Source organism: Ursus maritimus, unplaced genomic scaffold (genome assembly GCF_017311325.1).
Source record: "Ursus maritimus isolate PB19 unplaced genomic scaffold, ASM1731132v1 scaffold_34, whole genome shotgun sequence".
NCBI lineage: Eukaryota > Metazoa > Chordata > Mammalia > Carnivora > Ursidae > Ursus > Ursus maritimus.
The window spans coordinates 4,417,065-4,433,971 of NW_024426008.1; the positions used below are offsets into that span (position 1 = coordinate 4,417,065).

The window sequence follows — 16,907 nt, forward strand, 5'->3', positions numbered from 1 at the left end:
TATTACAAACCCATAGTAACCAAAACAGTATGGTACTCAAAGCAGGCATGTAGACCTATAGTGGAATGGAATAGAGAGCCCAGACAAACCCATGCATATGTGGTCAACTAATTTTTGATTAAGGGCACTAAGAATACACAGTGCGGAAAGGACATTGTTTTCAATAAATTGTATTAGAAAGCTAGATATCCACATGCAAAAGAATGAAATTGGATCCCTGTCTTATACCACTCACAAAGAATTATCTTGAAATGGATCAAAAACTTAGTTATACGACCTGAAACTGTAAAACTCCTAGAAGAAAACTTGGGGAAAATGATCTTTGAAATTGGTCTTGGCAATGATTTCTTGGATAGAGTCTATAAAAAGCACAAGCAACAGAAGCTGAAATAAACAAGTGGGACTATGACAAACTAAAGAGATTCTGCACAGCCCAGGAAACAATAAATTAAAATGGCTATTTCAATTTATTGCCCTACAGAATGGGAGAAGATATTTGCAAAACGTGTATCTGGGAATGGGCTACTGTTTAAAGTATATTAAAAAAACTCACAGAGCTGAAGAGCATAAAAGCAAGTAATTCAATTACAAATTGGGCAAAGGACCTGAATAGATATGTTCCCAAAGTAGACATACAAATGGCCAATAGTATATGAGAAAGTGCTCAACATCAGTAATCATCGGGGAAATGGAAATCAAAACCACAGTAAGGTAACACCTCACACCTGCTAGAATGGCTGTTATCAAAAAGACAAGACATAGGAACTGTTTGCAAGGTTGTGAAGAAAACAGAACCCTTTTACACGGTGGGGATGTAAAATGGTACAAGTAATCTGGAAAACAGTTGGGAGGTTCCTCAAAAAATTAAAAATAGAACTACCGTATGATCTAGCAATCCTACTTCTGAGTATATATCCAAAGGAATTGAAATCATTATCTTAAAGAGAGATCTGTACACCCATGTTCCCTGTAGCATTATGTACAGTAGCCAAGATTTGGAAATAACCATAATGTCCTCTGATGGATAAATGGATAAAGGACAGTGATATATGTGACTGTTATTCAGACAATATAAAGGAAGAAAATTCTGCCATTTGCAGCAAAATGGATGAACCTGGAGAGCATTGTGCTCAGTGGAATATGCCAGACAGAAAGGCAAATACTGTATAGTATCACTTACATGTAGACTCTTTAAAGACAAACAAACAAAATGATTTTGTAGAAACAGAGAATACATGTTGGATGCCCCCAGGGGTGAGGGGAGTGGTAAGTAGGGTGACGGGAACAAAGGGTACTGATTTTCAATTTAAGAAGATTAAGTTCTGAGGTGCTAATGTGCAGCATGTAACTATAGTTAATAATGCGGTATTGCACATTTGGACATTTGCGAGAGGAGCTCTTAAGCATTCATCATGAGCATGTGCATGCGCAGACACACACACAAAGTTAACAGCGTTAATTATGTGAGGTGATGGATGTGTTAATTTTCTTCATCTTGGTAATCATTTTACGAGGTATATTTGTATCAAATCATTACATTTGTACACTTTGATATATACAGTTAATATTTGTCATTTCTTCAATAGTTAGTTTAGAAAAATATCCTTTTAAAATATTCGCTACTTTGTTTTAAAGCACTGTTACTTACCTGAGTACTCTTCCACTCTTCTTGCCTTGTTTCCCCCATAGCCGTGGTCCTCATGTACCTTTATCCATTCTGTTCCCTGAGTTTTTCTCTAATGCGTATTTATTCTTCATCCCCATTCCTGCTGTATTGGTTCAGACAGTTACTGTCTCCTGTTAATTGGTCCCCTTCCACATATGTGCTCCCTCTCTCACACCTGCCAGAGTGATCTTTTGAGCAGGGTTAAGTTGAATTAAGCCATTCTCCTCTTGAAAATTCTCAGTGCTTGTCTTCCATAGGTTGAAAATCTAAACTACTTGGCCCCTTCATTTTCTCATTCTTATTTGCCTTTCTTACTACTTTCCCAAGTATACAAGTTTAGTTAATACTTGCTGTTTTCCAAGGATATCATCTCAGCTCTTTGTTTTTTTCTTCTTAAAAGCTACACTCAACGACCCTTATGTTGGCCTTAAAAGCTGCTGTATTTTCTTCAGCATACTGCTTAATTACCACCTGTTTTGCGGAGTGATCACTCACAGCCCCTTGACCCCAAGGGGGTTTGCAGTTAGTTATTCCATCCTTTGTCTTCCCAAACAAACGTTGCCTTCATTAACGTATGCTTTTGTATTGTAGTTACCTGTAGTCTTTTCTGCTTTTTAACCTCATGAGCTCCTGGAGGACAGGGACTATATTTACATTTATTAAAAAAAATTCCCAGCACACAACACTACACACATGGCACATGGTAGCCATTGAAACACATGAGAAATCAGTTGTTAAAGGAATGAAATCAGTTCTTGAAATTTATCATGTACAGGAAATAAGAGGTTTCATTCAGGCTGTTATAATAGAAGACATTCATCTTTAAAAACTGAGAACATCAGTAAAAACACCCATACATTTCTACAGTGCTTTTTCAAATTTTAATATCTCAGAGGTTTTTCAACTCTAGGACAGCCTGAGAGACATTTTTAATAAGGAATTTCATTTACTCTTCCTTCGGTGATTGAAGTACCAACGTTGTATGTATACAGCATCCTGCCTTTGGGTGTGCATGTTGTAGAATGCTTACCTCTGACCTACTTATAGCATGTTTTGTGTTACAGTGGATGACGTAGTAGATGAAAGTGATGACAACGATGATATTGACTTAGAAGCTGAAAATGAAACGGAAAATGAAGATGAGGTAGATCAGAATTTTAAGGTTAGTATAAATCTCTATCTTCTGTCGACTTTATAAATTGTATATGCAGTTGTAAAGATTGGGGAACTGGGTGTAGCTTAATGATAGATTAATTGGTTTTGTCCACATCTTTTTATTGTAATGACTGTGGACACTAAGGAAAGGGAAAATAATGTTGCTTTTAATGCATTGGTCTGTAAAGGGCTTTAAAATAACTTATTTTCACTCTTTTTGACCAGGACAACCTCAGGTAACCCATCTGACTTAGGTTTCAAAGTCCAAGGAAATCCGAGTTTGACGGAAAGTGGTTTGAGAGTCTAAGTGGCAATCTGTTCTTCTTTAGCAATCTTTTGGGGATATAAAAATAGTAGGAAAATAATCTGTAACTGCTGGCTTTTTGGTAAGAATAAGTGTTTACATAATGATTCTTAGATTTCAGTTAATTGGAGAAGAAATGGACAAAAGTGTTTATTGAATTGAGACAAGATAAAAAAAATTACTGTCATGTTATAGTAAAGAGGCGGGGAGATTTTTAGAATTTTATGTCACTTCTGGAAGTGTAGAGTCTATATTTGCTTTATTTAGTGTCAGACGAGGTCATTTTAGTATCTGTGGAAAAAGGCCTGCTTAACTCCTTCAGTTTTCAAGACTTCAGCTTAGTCTTTTTTGGTGGGTGGGGAGGGATTTGTTTGACCCTTGCCCGCTTGGCCCTTTTTGTCTTGAAGTGCTATGTCAGAATTGGGTACACTGAGTATTTGACCCTCTCTGGAGATGGAATCTAAGATACTGGAAGGAGATTTCCATTTTAATAGTAGATGTAGTACCAGTTTCATTATCACTAAGGGCGATCACCAAGGCCAGCTTTGGCAGAATTGTCGAAGTGAGCCAATGTGGGCAGGATAATGGTCTGCATCCTTGCCTCAAGCTGGAAAGAGGAGAAATAGTGCAGGCTCTGATTTTCAAGGCAAAAAATCTGGATTAACTGTGTGATTGTGGTTCTGGACTTGATATAAGTGAAAGAACTATGGGATCCAAGTTAGGAGAATTTAAATTCTGTTATGTAAAGAGTTCTTTAAATAATAGCTATATTAAAAATCACCTGTTTGGATTCTTTGGGAGCTGAGTGTTTAGGGATAGTAAAACTTCAGATTGATATTAAATTTATACTTTAACAATTATATTTAATAGAAAGCTTTCTCTTATGTGCTATATGTTTCCATGTTATTAAAAACATAGTATGTTGAATATAATTTATTCTTTATGGCTTAGAGTTCTCATTAAAAATATCTGTTGTGATCACTACAGATGTAAAGACAGAGATTGGTGGGGAAATAGAACTCAGTAGGAATTATAACAATGATTCTAATTTTGCTGCTTGGAAATTGTCAGTGTGTATGCATGAATACATACTTAAAATTTTTAAAAAAATCATATGAGGGTGAGTTACATATATTATGTATCATGGTCCTTTACCCCTAAATATGTCAGTGAATATTTCCTGGAATAGTGGTGTTCTGTTACATAACCACAATGCCGTTATCAACTTAATAAATTTATAGTGATGTAACATTTTTTCTAATCTCCCATCCATATTCCATTTGTCAGTTGATCTAATAAATGTCCTTCATGAGATTTTTTTTCTTCTCTCTAGAATAGGAGCTAGCATCAGGTACTGTGTTTAATTATTTTGTCTCTTAAGTCTCCCTTAATTTAGAATATTTCCATATATTTTTTTGTCTTTTGTGACATTCATATCTTTGAAAAATACAGTTGTTGGCTGTACACTGAAGTAGCTGCAATTGCTTACATTTTCTCCCACTTTATCTTAATACACTAGTTATAATAGAAAAAATAATAGATTGAATTTATTAAACATCTAGTCCTATTCTAGTCCACGCTCTTTTTTAAAAATTGAAGTATAGTTGACATACGATATTTTATTAGTTTCAGTTATATAGCAGTGATTTGACATTATCAGATATTCACCACAATAAGTCTGATTAAACTTTTTGAATTTACCATCTATGCTAGTCCCTGCTCTTTACCTATAGTAACTATTAAAGCCTCACCTCAATCCTGTAAGGTACATGATATTATTATTTCTGCTTTACAGGGCTAATAATTAGAAGAAGGAGGTACAGAAGGATTATTAATATAGCTTATAAGACGTGGGGCCAGGATTCAGAATAAAGCAATTTGATGTGAATGTCAGCTCTCTCTACCACCATATTATACCAAAATGTTATTTTTTTAAAGATTTTATTTATTTATTTGACAGAGAGAGAGGGAGAAAGTAGAGGGAGAAGGAGAAGCAGACCCCCTGCTGAGCAGGGTGCCCCACGTGGGACTTGATCCTGGGACCCTGGAATCATGACCTGAGCCGAAGGCAAACACTTAACCAATGTAGCCACTGAGGCGCTCCAGCCAAAATGTTACATTTTTTTTTTAAAGGACTGCAGAATTGTTGGCTCTTTGAGAGTGCTGAGCTGTATTATTTTTCTTCTTGACCACAGTTTGCCTCTTACTGTCATTGTCGGTTACATTTGGACTTAATTTTTCCTTTTTATCTAAATCTTATTATTTATTTCCTGTGTCAGGTGAACCTGGTACATACAGGTTTTTTGTTTTTGTTTTTTTTTTTATAATTTTTTTATTATGTTATGTTAATCACCATACAGTATATCCTTAGTTTTTGATGCAATGTTCCATGATGCATTGTTTGAGTATAACACCCAGTGCACCATGTAATACGTGCCCTCCTTACTACCCATCACCGGCCTACAGGTTTAATATTTACTGTGTTTGTGGTTGTAGTTTTAGAGAGTGTTTTTCCTTCATCATAGTGATTCCGTTTTCTTTACCCCAGATTTTTCAGTTTGGAGCATTTGTAGAAATTTGGAGGTTTAGAAGACTCATCTCCAGTAGCCAGGACTCGTCAGTATATAAACTTCAATGAGTTATTTTCCCCTCCTTTACTTTAGAAGAACTTTAAGGAGTGGTGGAAGGTGGTTGTGGTTTTTTCCCCCCTAAGGCTGTCAGTAGCTCTTCAGTAGTTTTCCCCTAAACCAAAACACAAAATTTCCTGCTCTTGACCTCCTCAAAGTGTAGTTTTTTTTTACAGTGCCTGTTTTACAGATAAATTGTTTTTTTTTGAAAGAGAGCAAATATGTTTCTTTTCACAAAATAGTATTGAAAATGTTGAATTCTAGTGTGTTTAGAGAAAGAATACTTTTGTAAACTTTTTGTTATTTTGGATGCATTGTGTACTTTATTAGGTGCCAATCAAGGAAATTATATATTTTGGTTCATCAATGCATAATTTAAAGATCTATGAAATTACATATTCCTGTACTAATAATTATACAATAATTATACACTAACATGATACTCTTTAAATACACCCAGTGTTTAATATTTATGGCAAAGGAGAAAATCTTTTTATTGGTCATACAAATAATAGCTAAGTTCCTGAATATGAAATATGAGAAATATAAAGTATGTTTTTCCTTCTAAACTACTTGGTAATATGAAGTGTATACATTCAGACAGATACATGTATGTAAAGCATTATAAGGGTTGAAGCATAGTAGAATGGATTTAAGGCTAAAAGTAAGTTTGCTCTGACAATAAGATAATTGCAAAATTAAAACCCATTGAAAATTAGTAAGTGGTCTTATATCTCTCTTTAGCAATGAAGATAATGAGTTTGTATGTGTGTGAGGCCAGATTGTTGAAGGTTGTAGAGAATAGCTTGGATAGTAGGTAAGCTGACACTTGTCTTTCTGGCACAGTGTATAATAGGTGTTTGAACAGATAGAGATCAAATTAATCCCAGATTAATCCTGTTTTTCTAAGGTCATACCTCCCCTTTAAATTTACCCTCTTCTTTCCTAAAGGGGCATGGAAATAATTTCTGGCTGTTTTTCAATTTTCTACTTTTTTCCCCCTGGAAAACAGAGTGTGTGGTGACACTGAGCTTCTCTAAGGGAACTTTGTTGACCATGGAATACGAGAGTATTACAATCTTTGGTTTGTCTTGAGGCAGTGCACTGACTAACAGTATGCTCTGAAATCAATGCTTAGTTTTAGATCCTGGCTCTTCTTTGCACGCTATGTAATTTTGAGCAATCCCCTTAAGTTTCCTCTTAAGTGGAAGTAATGATGCTGTCTACTTCATAGTGACAGATTAAATTATGTAAAATCCTTAGCATAGTGCTTCTCACACTTTCAGTGCGTAGTAAATGTTAGTTATTTTGATTACTACCACCGTCATATATTTATAGTTTTCAACTTAGTTTTCTTAAGTTTAACTGCCCTTTAATATGAGTAAAACTGTGGCAACTAAGGAGATGGAGGGGAACATCCCTTAGTCTGGATCTTGACACTACGTTTCCTATCTTGAGGAGGCCAAATACTGTGTTCTATCAGAATAACCTTTGACAAAAACCATGATGAAATAACCAAAACGACAGCAAAACAACAATGACCCAATACAAGCAAATTTCAATTTATGGTCAAATTAGTACAACCTCTATTCAGTGATTATTCTCTACATGTAATTAATGATTTGGAAAACTTTAATCTGAAATGTATTCTGTAATTGTACCTTTTTCTTAACTGGTTACATTTTTATTATTTCAGAATGATGATATTGAAACGGATATTAACAAACTAAAACCCCAGCAGGAACCCGGACGAACGATAGAAGAACTTAAAATGTATGAACACCTTTTCCCTGAGCTTGTTGATGATTTTCAGGTATAAATATAGAAAATACAGCATCTTAATTGATTTTAAGAAACAGTTCTTTTTTCTTTTCCCCTCTTCCTTAGGCCTGTAACCACTGTTTTTCTTCTGCTTTTTATTTCTAAAACATGAACATAGTATTGCCTTTCTGGGTGACATTGGACAGTTACTTTAGCATTCTGAGCTGTAAACTACTTACCTGTAAAATGAGAGGGCTAGCTTATTACATTTTTGGACTAGCTTTTTACATTTTTCAACACTTGGGCTCATTGCTTTAATTGGCATAGTTTTTTACTCTTTCTAAAAAATAATTTTTAAAATGGCATTTTAAAATCTTATGTTGAAGTCGTCTATCAGTTCCATCCAACTAAAAGGGGAGGTGGGAGCTGAGAAAGTGCTAAATTAAAACTGAAGTCACTGCTCGTTGGATTGTTTTTCCTGACAGTCACCATATAACTGGGGAATTTGGAGCAAGGGGAGGACGACTTGAAATCTTTTTATCTGAGTTGGTTCACAGGGAGAGTGACTTCTTGTTAACATTTCTTACCCACATTTATTTACCAGAATGTGCTTACTTAGTGTGGGTTACACAGCAAGTAAACCTGAGTTTCTTATTCTCACTCAGCTGCTCCCTTATGGTGGGTCTTTGAACAAGTCCTTAAAGTTGCCTAGGATCTTAAACGGTAAAATAAAGCATTCGAACCAGATAATGTCAGATTATCTCAAATGTATTTATTCAGATTTATTCAGCTCTTACTGCAGGCCCCCATGCCTCCCAAATCCATACATTTAATTCCTAGTTGCTTAAAGAAAAAGACTTTAATGTAAGGTTATATGTGAGAAATTAAAAAAAGGAAGTACAGTTGACCCTTGAAAAACATGGGGGTTAGGGGTGCCAACCTCCCAATAGAGTAAAAAAATGCATGTATAACTTTTGACTCCCCCAAAACTTACTTAATAGCCTACTGTTTACTGAAATCCTTACCAATAATATAAGCAGTTGATTAACACATTTTGTGTGCTATATGTATTATATATTGTATTCATACAGAAAAGTAGGCTAAGGAAAAGAAAACAGTATTAAGGAAATCATAAAGAAGTGAACTGTACTGTATGTATCAGAAAAAAATCCGTGTGTGAGCAGACCCATGCAGTCACACCTTGTTGCTCAAGGGTGAGCTGGGCTGTGCTTGCTAGCTAATGTTTATACTTCACAGTTCTCATTTTTCAGGGTTCTCTGGGAATTTAGGAGCCTTGGATGCACTAGGAGCCCCAGCAGGTTTGCCCTTCCTCCCCCTTCCCCAATTCCTCCCCCTTCCCCAGTTCAGATTGGGGGGATGTTGGAGGGTACTCTGAAATCAGGGGAACTAGAAGGAAGACAGGGATAAAGGAGAGCACTATTTGTCAAAAAGAGAAAAAGAATGCAGGAGGAGGCATTTGGGAAAGGATACAGGGTGATTTTCTCCCACTGAACCTACCAGAAGTGTCTGGCTACTCTTTCAGCACCTTTGTGCCCAGCTAAGAACTCAAAATAGAACCCTGGAGATAATAAATACTGCTAACTCAATGCAGAAAAATATTGTGGAAGGGATTAATTATTATCTGAAGAAGTCACCTACTCTCTCCTCTCTGTGTGTATAAGAGCTATATAACATGATTAAAACTGGTAAGAGTTTTATGGACGGCACTGGAGGAGATAATGCTTAGTGAAATAAGTCAAGCAGAGAAAGACAACTATCATATGATTTCTCTCATCTATGGAACATAAGAACTAGAATGATCAGTAGGGGAAGAAAGGGATAAAGAAAGGGGGGGTAATCAGAAGGGGGAATGAAACATGAGAGACTATGGACTATGAGAAACAAACTGAGGGCTACAGAGGGGAGGGGGGTGGGGGAATGGGATAGACTGGTGATGGGTAGTAAGGAGGGCACATATTGCATGGTGCACTGGGTGTTATACACAACTAATGAATCATCGAGCCTTACATCGAAAACCGGGGATGTACTGTATGGTGACTAACATAATATAATAAAAAATCATTATTAATAAAAAAAAAAAACTGGTAAGAGTTTTGATGTGGGCATAAAGAAAAATTTTTTAATGGGTGTCAAGGCCAGGATTTTTTTTTTTTTTAAAGATTTTATTTATTTATTTGACAGAGATAGAGACAGCCAGCGAGAGAGGGAACACAATCAGGGAGAGTGGGAGAGGAAGAAGCAGGCTCCTAGCGGAGGAGCCTGATGTGGGGCTCGATCCCATAATGCCGGGATCACGCCCTGAGCCGCAGGCAGACGCTTAACCGCTGTGCCACTCAGGCGCCCCAAGGCCAGGATTTTTGTTCTCATTCTTTCGCAGGCCACTTCTTCTTTCTTGTAGGCTGTGATGGTGAGTTCTTGTATGTTTGCCTGTTAATTCATCACCTGAAACAGGCTACACTTGATGGTTTCCTCTGGGCACCTACCAGCTGGCCAGCTTGTTCTTTAGTTTAGCTGCTCATGTGAGAGCAGTTTCCTACTTTTGGTCTGACTTGGCCAGGGTCAGATAGTAAAGACAGGTTTGTCGGAGTGCAAGTGCTCTGAAAAGTCTCCCCAAGTGAGTCACTCCTTTTTATTATGTTTAAGGAAAAGAAGCCGCTTCAGATATTTCAGATAACATGTATTTATTAATGTGTCTTCTCTATTTTGTCATAAAGTTTAATGTAGAACAGCTGTATTTCTGTAGCATGTGTTATGGAGAATAGCACATTATCTTTTATTTACATAACTGGAAAATCATTTCTAAAGTAGTTGTGTTGGCACTTGACTGTCTTTCTCATTTTTAAATTAGAGGAATGCATTGTTCAAATACTTTAATCTCTATTTTTTTTTTTTTTTAAAGATTTTATTCATTTATGTGACAGAGAGACAGCCAGCGAGAGAGGGAACACAGCAGGGGGAGTGGGAGAGGAAGAAGCAGGCTCCTAGCGGAGGAGCCTGATGTGGGGCTCGATCCCAGAACGCCGGGATCACGCCCTGAGCCGAAGGCAGACGCTTTAACGACTGCGCCACCCAGGCGCCCCTAATCTCTATTTTTTGAAGTGTGTGTTGGAACTATAAGCAGGAGTATTTAAGTTATATATATATATATACACACACACATATATATATAGTTTTTTAAAAAGATTTTATGTATTTATTCATGAGAGACACAGAGAGAGGCAGAGGGAGAAGCAGGCTCCCGCCGAGCAGGGAGCCCGATGTGGGACGCGATTCCAGGACCCTGGGATCATGACCTGAGCCAAAGGCAGACATTCAACCGACAGAGCCACCCAAGTGCCCTAAGTGATATATTTTTGAGAATTAAAGATATTGGTTGGTTCCAGATGAGAAGTATTTGAAAGTATTTTTTCAGCCATCATCTTACCAAATACTGGCAGATAATGACATATTAAACATAAATGAAATTAATTTTGATTATGACTTTTTCCATTTGGATTTGCATGTCATTTTTATATCAACCATGGAGCTTAAAATTACTTGATGTGTGTGTTGGGATTCTGAACACTACCCGCTTTGTTTCCAGATGTGTTAAGGCTACTGTTCAGTGGCCAGATGGAGGGAAATTGAATGCATTTGAAGGCAATATATAGAATTGTTAATTATCAACAGACTTTTTGAAGGATCTTACTATGCTTTTAAAACTATAATTATTTATTCATAGTGACAATTACAGTTTTATTTGCTTTTGTTAATAGCAGAATATTGGAAGTGTCAAAATTTTGAATTTTCACAGCTCTTTTTTCATATGCCTGTGGTCCATGATGACAGTTACCATATGGACTGTTGTTTTTCTTTTTTTCCTCTTTTTATTTTGGTTTTAAATTTTTATTAAAGTTATGTATGAACAGAGTTTAAGAGTTACATAGTTTTACATAGTTTAATCAGGAAGAACTGGGTCCCCTTCCCACTTGATGTTTCCTGGAGTCACTTTTAGCATGTTTTTGAAGTTGAAATCCTCACGTATCTGAATGGTAGGCTTCCAGTGCCATCTCTTGATTTTCTTGCTTTTTTTTTTTTTTTTTTCAATTGTCATGGTAAGGTAGGCATCCAGTAATTCAGTCTTCTTTTCCAGGATGTATATTTTTAAGTTAAAAGTTTCCCTCCAATTACTGTTTTAGCTGTATCACATGTTTTAATATTTAGTATTTTCATTATCTTTGTTTTGAAACTTGATTTCATTATGATTTTTTCTTTGATTCATTGGTAGTGTCAGAGTTGGCTTTTTGATTTCCAATTTTGTATTTATCTTTTTAGTGATTTCTAGCATTTTGTAGCAGGGAGTCCAATGTGGGGCTCAATCTTGGGACCCTGAGATCATGACCTGAGCCTAAGGCACACGCTTAACTGAGCCACCCAGGTGCCCCCAAAGGACATTCTTTATGATTAGAATCTTTTGAAATTTTTGACGCTTATTTTATAGCATGGAATTTGGTCAGCTTTTGTTACTGTTACTTGTATCCTTGGAGAGTACTCTTCTGCAACTGTCAGGCACAGTTACATGTTTTCCCATTGGGATAAGATTGCTCATCATGTTGAGAAGATCTTTTCTGTCCTAGATTTTTATTGCAGTGCTATCAGTTACTGTGAAAAATGTGTTAAAATGTTCTCACTGTGATTGCAAGCGTGTCTCCTCCTTTTTATAGGTCAGTTTTTGTTATGTATTTTTTTTTTAAGATTTTTATTTATTTATTTTGACAGAGAGACAGCCAGCGAGAGAGGGAACACAAGCAGGGGGAGTGGGAGAGGAAGAAGCAGGCTCCTAGCGGAGGAGCCTGATGTGGGGCTCGATCCCAGAACGCTGGGATCATGCCCTGAGCTGAAGGCAGATGCTTAACAACCGCACCACCCAGGCGCCCCTGTTATGTATTTTTGAGGCTAGTTATTTATTGCATATAAATGTGAATTGATTTCTGTTCCTTCTGAAATGAACTTTTTTTAAAAAAGATTATTTTATTTTAGAGAGACAGAGCAAGTAGGGGGTGGGGGAGAGGAAGAGGGAGAAGGAGAATCCCAGGCAGACTCCCTGCTGAGTGTGGAGCCCAATGCAGGCAGGGCTCTATCCCAGGACCCTAAGGTCATGACCTGAGCCAAAATCAAGAGTCTGACGCTTAACCAACTGAACCACCCATGCATCCCTGAAATGAACTTTTTATTTTTATTTTTTTAAAGATTTTATTTATTTATTTGACAGAGAGAGAGAGACAGCCAGCGAGAGAGGGAACACAAGCAGGGGGAGTGGGAGAGGAAGAAGCAGGCTCCCAGCAGGGAGCCCAATGCAGGGATGATCCCAAGACTCTGGGATCACGCCCTGAGCCGAAGGCAGACGCTTAACGACTGAGCCACCCAGGTGCCCCCTGAAATGAACTTTTAATAGTTATGAAGTTACTTGATGCTGTAAAGTTGCTTATCTCTAAGAATTTAAGGCAAAAAAGTTAAAAAAAAATTAGTGTAGCTAAATTAACTTTGGTGACTTGCCTGGTGTCTTTTATTTTTACTTTATTTTATTTTTGAGAGAGGGAGGGAGAGAATCTTGAGCAGGCTCCTTGCCCAGTGCAGGCTCAGTCCCACAACTCTGAGATCACGACCTGTGCTGAAATCAGGAGTCAGATGCTCAACCTACCAGGCCAGTCAGGTGCCCCTTGCCTGGTATCTTTTTAAATCTTTTTACTTTCAACTTTTTGATATCCTTAGATGTGTATCTTTTTAAACAGTATATAGTTGGATTTTAAAAAATCAAGTCTTAGTCTTTACCATTTAACTGAAGCATTTAGTTCATTTACATATAATTATTACTGTATTTGGATTTGTATTTATAAGATCTTGTTTTGTGTTTTCAGTTGTTTCATCTCCATATCTTTGTCTTTTTTTTTTTTTTTTGGCTTTCATTTGGGTTGACTTTTTTTTCCACTTTTTCACCCTTATTTGTTTGAAAGCTATACAGTCTTGTTATTTTTTATTTTAATCAACTTTGTTGAGGTATAATTTACAGACAATAAACTGCATTCTTCTGACGTGGAAGTTTGAGTATTGACATATTTACAGAAATTCTAGCTACTCTTGATGTTGTAACATACATTTTTATTATTCTGATGTTAATGGGAACCTTTCTTCTTTCTTTTAATTATAAAAGGAAACTTGGAATACTTTAAGTATAATCACCTCCCAAACCAATATACACACTTTTAATTTATGTTTTAAGTCTAGCTTAAAAAAAAAAATCCATATGATGGTACTGCTTTGTGTTTTACATTCAGTGTTAAAGACTTACATTTTTACTACTTTTTTGTTTTTTACTTCTTGTTTCTTAGACCTTCAGTCTGACTCACTTTCCTTCCGCTAGAATTAATGTCTTTTAGTGTCAGTCCCTCTCTCTCTTTTGGTCTGAAAGTGTATTTACTTTGTAGTCATTCCTGAAAGTTAGTTTCTCTGGCTAATTTTTAAAAATTAGCTTTATTGAATTACAATTTACATGCAGTAAATCATTCTTCTTTAAGTTCAGTGAGTTTTGGCAAATTCATACAACTGTGCAACTCCCAACCCAGTCAAGATACAGAATTATTCCTGTCACTTCAGGTGTCTCCCTGGGCCCCTGTGTCTGTGTTTTCAGTCTCCTCACTTGCCCAGGTAACGGCTGATCTGCTGTCTGTCACTGTAGGTTAATTTTGCCTGTTCTGGAACTTCTCCTAACTGGAATCTATGTGAATGTACTTTGTGTAAGGCCTCTATGCTCGTCCTAGGGTTTTGAGATTCACTGATGTTATTGCATGTATCGTTGGCTCTTGCCTGATTGCTGAGTAGTATTTCATTGTATGGATGTACCACAATTTCTTTATCTGCTCGCTTGATGAATACTGGAATGTTTGCAGTTTGGGGCTGCTGTGAGTAAAATCCATACTAGCATCTATGTAAAAAGCTTTTTGTGGAAATTTGCCTTCATTTCTCTTGGGTAAATACCTGTGAGTGAAATTGCTGTGTAGTATGTATGGGAAGTGTATATTTTTGCTTAATAATACAGTGTTTCTGGTGACTTTCAAGGTAATTTCTTTAGTTCATGCACCATAGTTTGCCAGTAGTGTTGACTAAGGGCGGGTATTCTTTTCTAAATCTTGTTTGGGATTCACTGTCTTTTGGAATCTGAGTTTTTTCCTCTTAGGGCTTGGGAAAACTCATCTCTACTCCAGATACTGCCTTTTTCTCTTTCCTTCTCTCTTTTCTTTTGGCATTACTTATTGGATGTAGACTTTTTTACTCTCTTCCCTATCTTTTAACTCTTTTTCATGCTTTCCTTTTCTCTCTATGCTGCATTCAACTAAATTCATTCAAGCAGTCTGCCAGTTCTGTAATTTAATTTTTGGCTCTTTCTGATTGGTCATTACAAACATCCATTAGGCATTCAAACTTGTTTTATTTTGGTTTTAGAAGGTTTTAAAGAAAACCTGTTTCATTGCTCTTAAAGTTCTTGTTTCTTGTCTTTGAACATATTACATATAGCCATTTAATTAGTCTTATAATTTTAGTGTCTGAAATTCTTGCAGGTCTTTTTCTACATCTGTTTTGGTTCCTTCTCTTCTAGTTGCTTAATTTTTGTTTTAGTTGAGTTTTGTTTTTGTTTTTGTTTTTTGTTTTCCTATGAGCTGATTATTTTCTTTATAATTCTGTTTGTGGAGCTAATATAGACAAGCACTCTTATAGGTTACGTTCCTCCTTGAGGGTTTTTGAACCACTCAGATAATGTGAATTCCAGCTGCAGTCTGTGTGATGTGACGACAGACTTTGGTACCAATTTATGAGTAGTGATGTTTTTTACTCTCTTAGTGCTAAGGTTTGAGACTGTTGGTTTTCTTTTCTCTTTATTTCATGGTGGGGACATTTCTAGGCGATTTATATCACAGGTTTCGCTCTCTGGGGTTTCATCTTTATGGAAGGAGGCTCTTTTGGTAGACTCCCCACCTTATGCAGAACCTTATGCAGGTTCTGGGATAGTCTCCTACTCTTTATACTCTAAGATACAAAAACCTAAACCCCAGGTCACCTGGTTTAGCACATGTTTTCCAAGTGAAAGCTACCTTCAGTCTTACCACTTTGGGATCCCAACTTCATTACTATTTGCTCTTTATTTTTGCTGTTTTATCCACATGTTGTATTTAAAATATTTTAATATCTTATCTGACAATTGTGAAGAATTCCTGTGGGTTGATACCTAGCTCACCATGTTTCCCACGGCAGAATTTTTTTTTTTTTATTTTAGAATTACAGGGTCACATTTTAATTCCTGAATTTTACAGTTCAGCATTAAAATCACCACATGTATACAAATGGTATAAAACAAGCACAGTGGTACTTTTAATACAAAATAAACATCCGTTTTATGAAAAAACTATCTTTCGTATCTACACAGGCAGCCCACGTTTTCCAAACAATAGTCAAAGTTAAATTAACTACAAAGTTCTCCAGAACAGGGAAAACTGCTTCAGTTTAAGTTCTTTCAGGAAAAATGGGCCCATAACACATATTACAAGGGTGATCTGAAGATTGTAGCTGGAATTACTATTTTTAGTTTTTTTTCCCAATGCATGAAATTGTCATTTGAGGGGATGTTCTCAATTCAGCATGATCTCAGATCATAGATGAGCAGACTAACATCAAAATATTTACAGTTAACTTACTGTTCTAAAAATAAAACCTCTTAACTCTTTGCCTCAACTTACTATTTTAAATTCATTTATGTACATGGAATGTGCTTACACTCTTTTAAAAAAGAAGCTTCCATATTACACTCTTGTTTGTTTATGGGAAAGCTTCATCTGCTGCATACTGACTTTGATACTGAAGTAACTTTGTGGATCAAAGTGGCATCTAGATATTAAGTGCCATTTAATTCAGCACTATTGTTTGTATGCTAGTCTTTATAAATCAACAGAGTTTTTCCCCTTCAACAGCTGTAATGCAGAGCCACCTACCTATTCCCTCCTTTGTGCCTCCACTGTCTGCTTGGGTTAGAGGTGGTACAGGGGCTGAGAGTGAATCGTTTTTGAGTCCCTAGTTGTTTTTTTTTTTAATAATTATTATATTATGTTAGTCACCATACAGTACATCTCTAGTTTTTGATGTAAAGTTCCGTGATACAGTGGGTATTTAAGGAATGAATCACAAAGGAAAAGATTCTTGATTTTCACGACATAATGTGTGTAAAAGAAGTTAAAGAAAATTAAAAGATGAAGTGCAAATTCAGAAAAATATTTGTAAAAAATGGATTAGAGGATTAGTGTGTGTGTGTGTGTCTGTGTCTGTGTCTGTGTGTATATATATATTT

General features: G+C 36.3%; 1 protein-coding gene across 3 annotated transcripts in view; it reads left to right on the top strand.

The window, feature by feature from the left end:
- The window catches only part of AGTPBP1 (ATP/GTP binding carboxypeptidase 1), a 157,132-nt gene that overhangs the window by 73,805 nt on the left and 66,420 nt on the right, over positions 1–16,907 (top strand). For all 3 annotated transcript variants that reach the window (XM_040620193.1, XM_040620194.1, XM_040620195.1), the window contains 2 exons: positions 2,731–2,828; positions 7,449–7,565. In XM_040620193.1, coding sequence (XP_040476127.1) covers positions 2,731–2,828; positions 7,449–7,565 — 215 coding nt within the window. The remainder of the gene's footprint in view (positions 1–2,730; positions 2,829–7,448; positions 7,566–16,907) is intronic.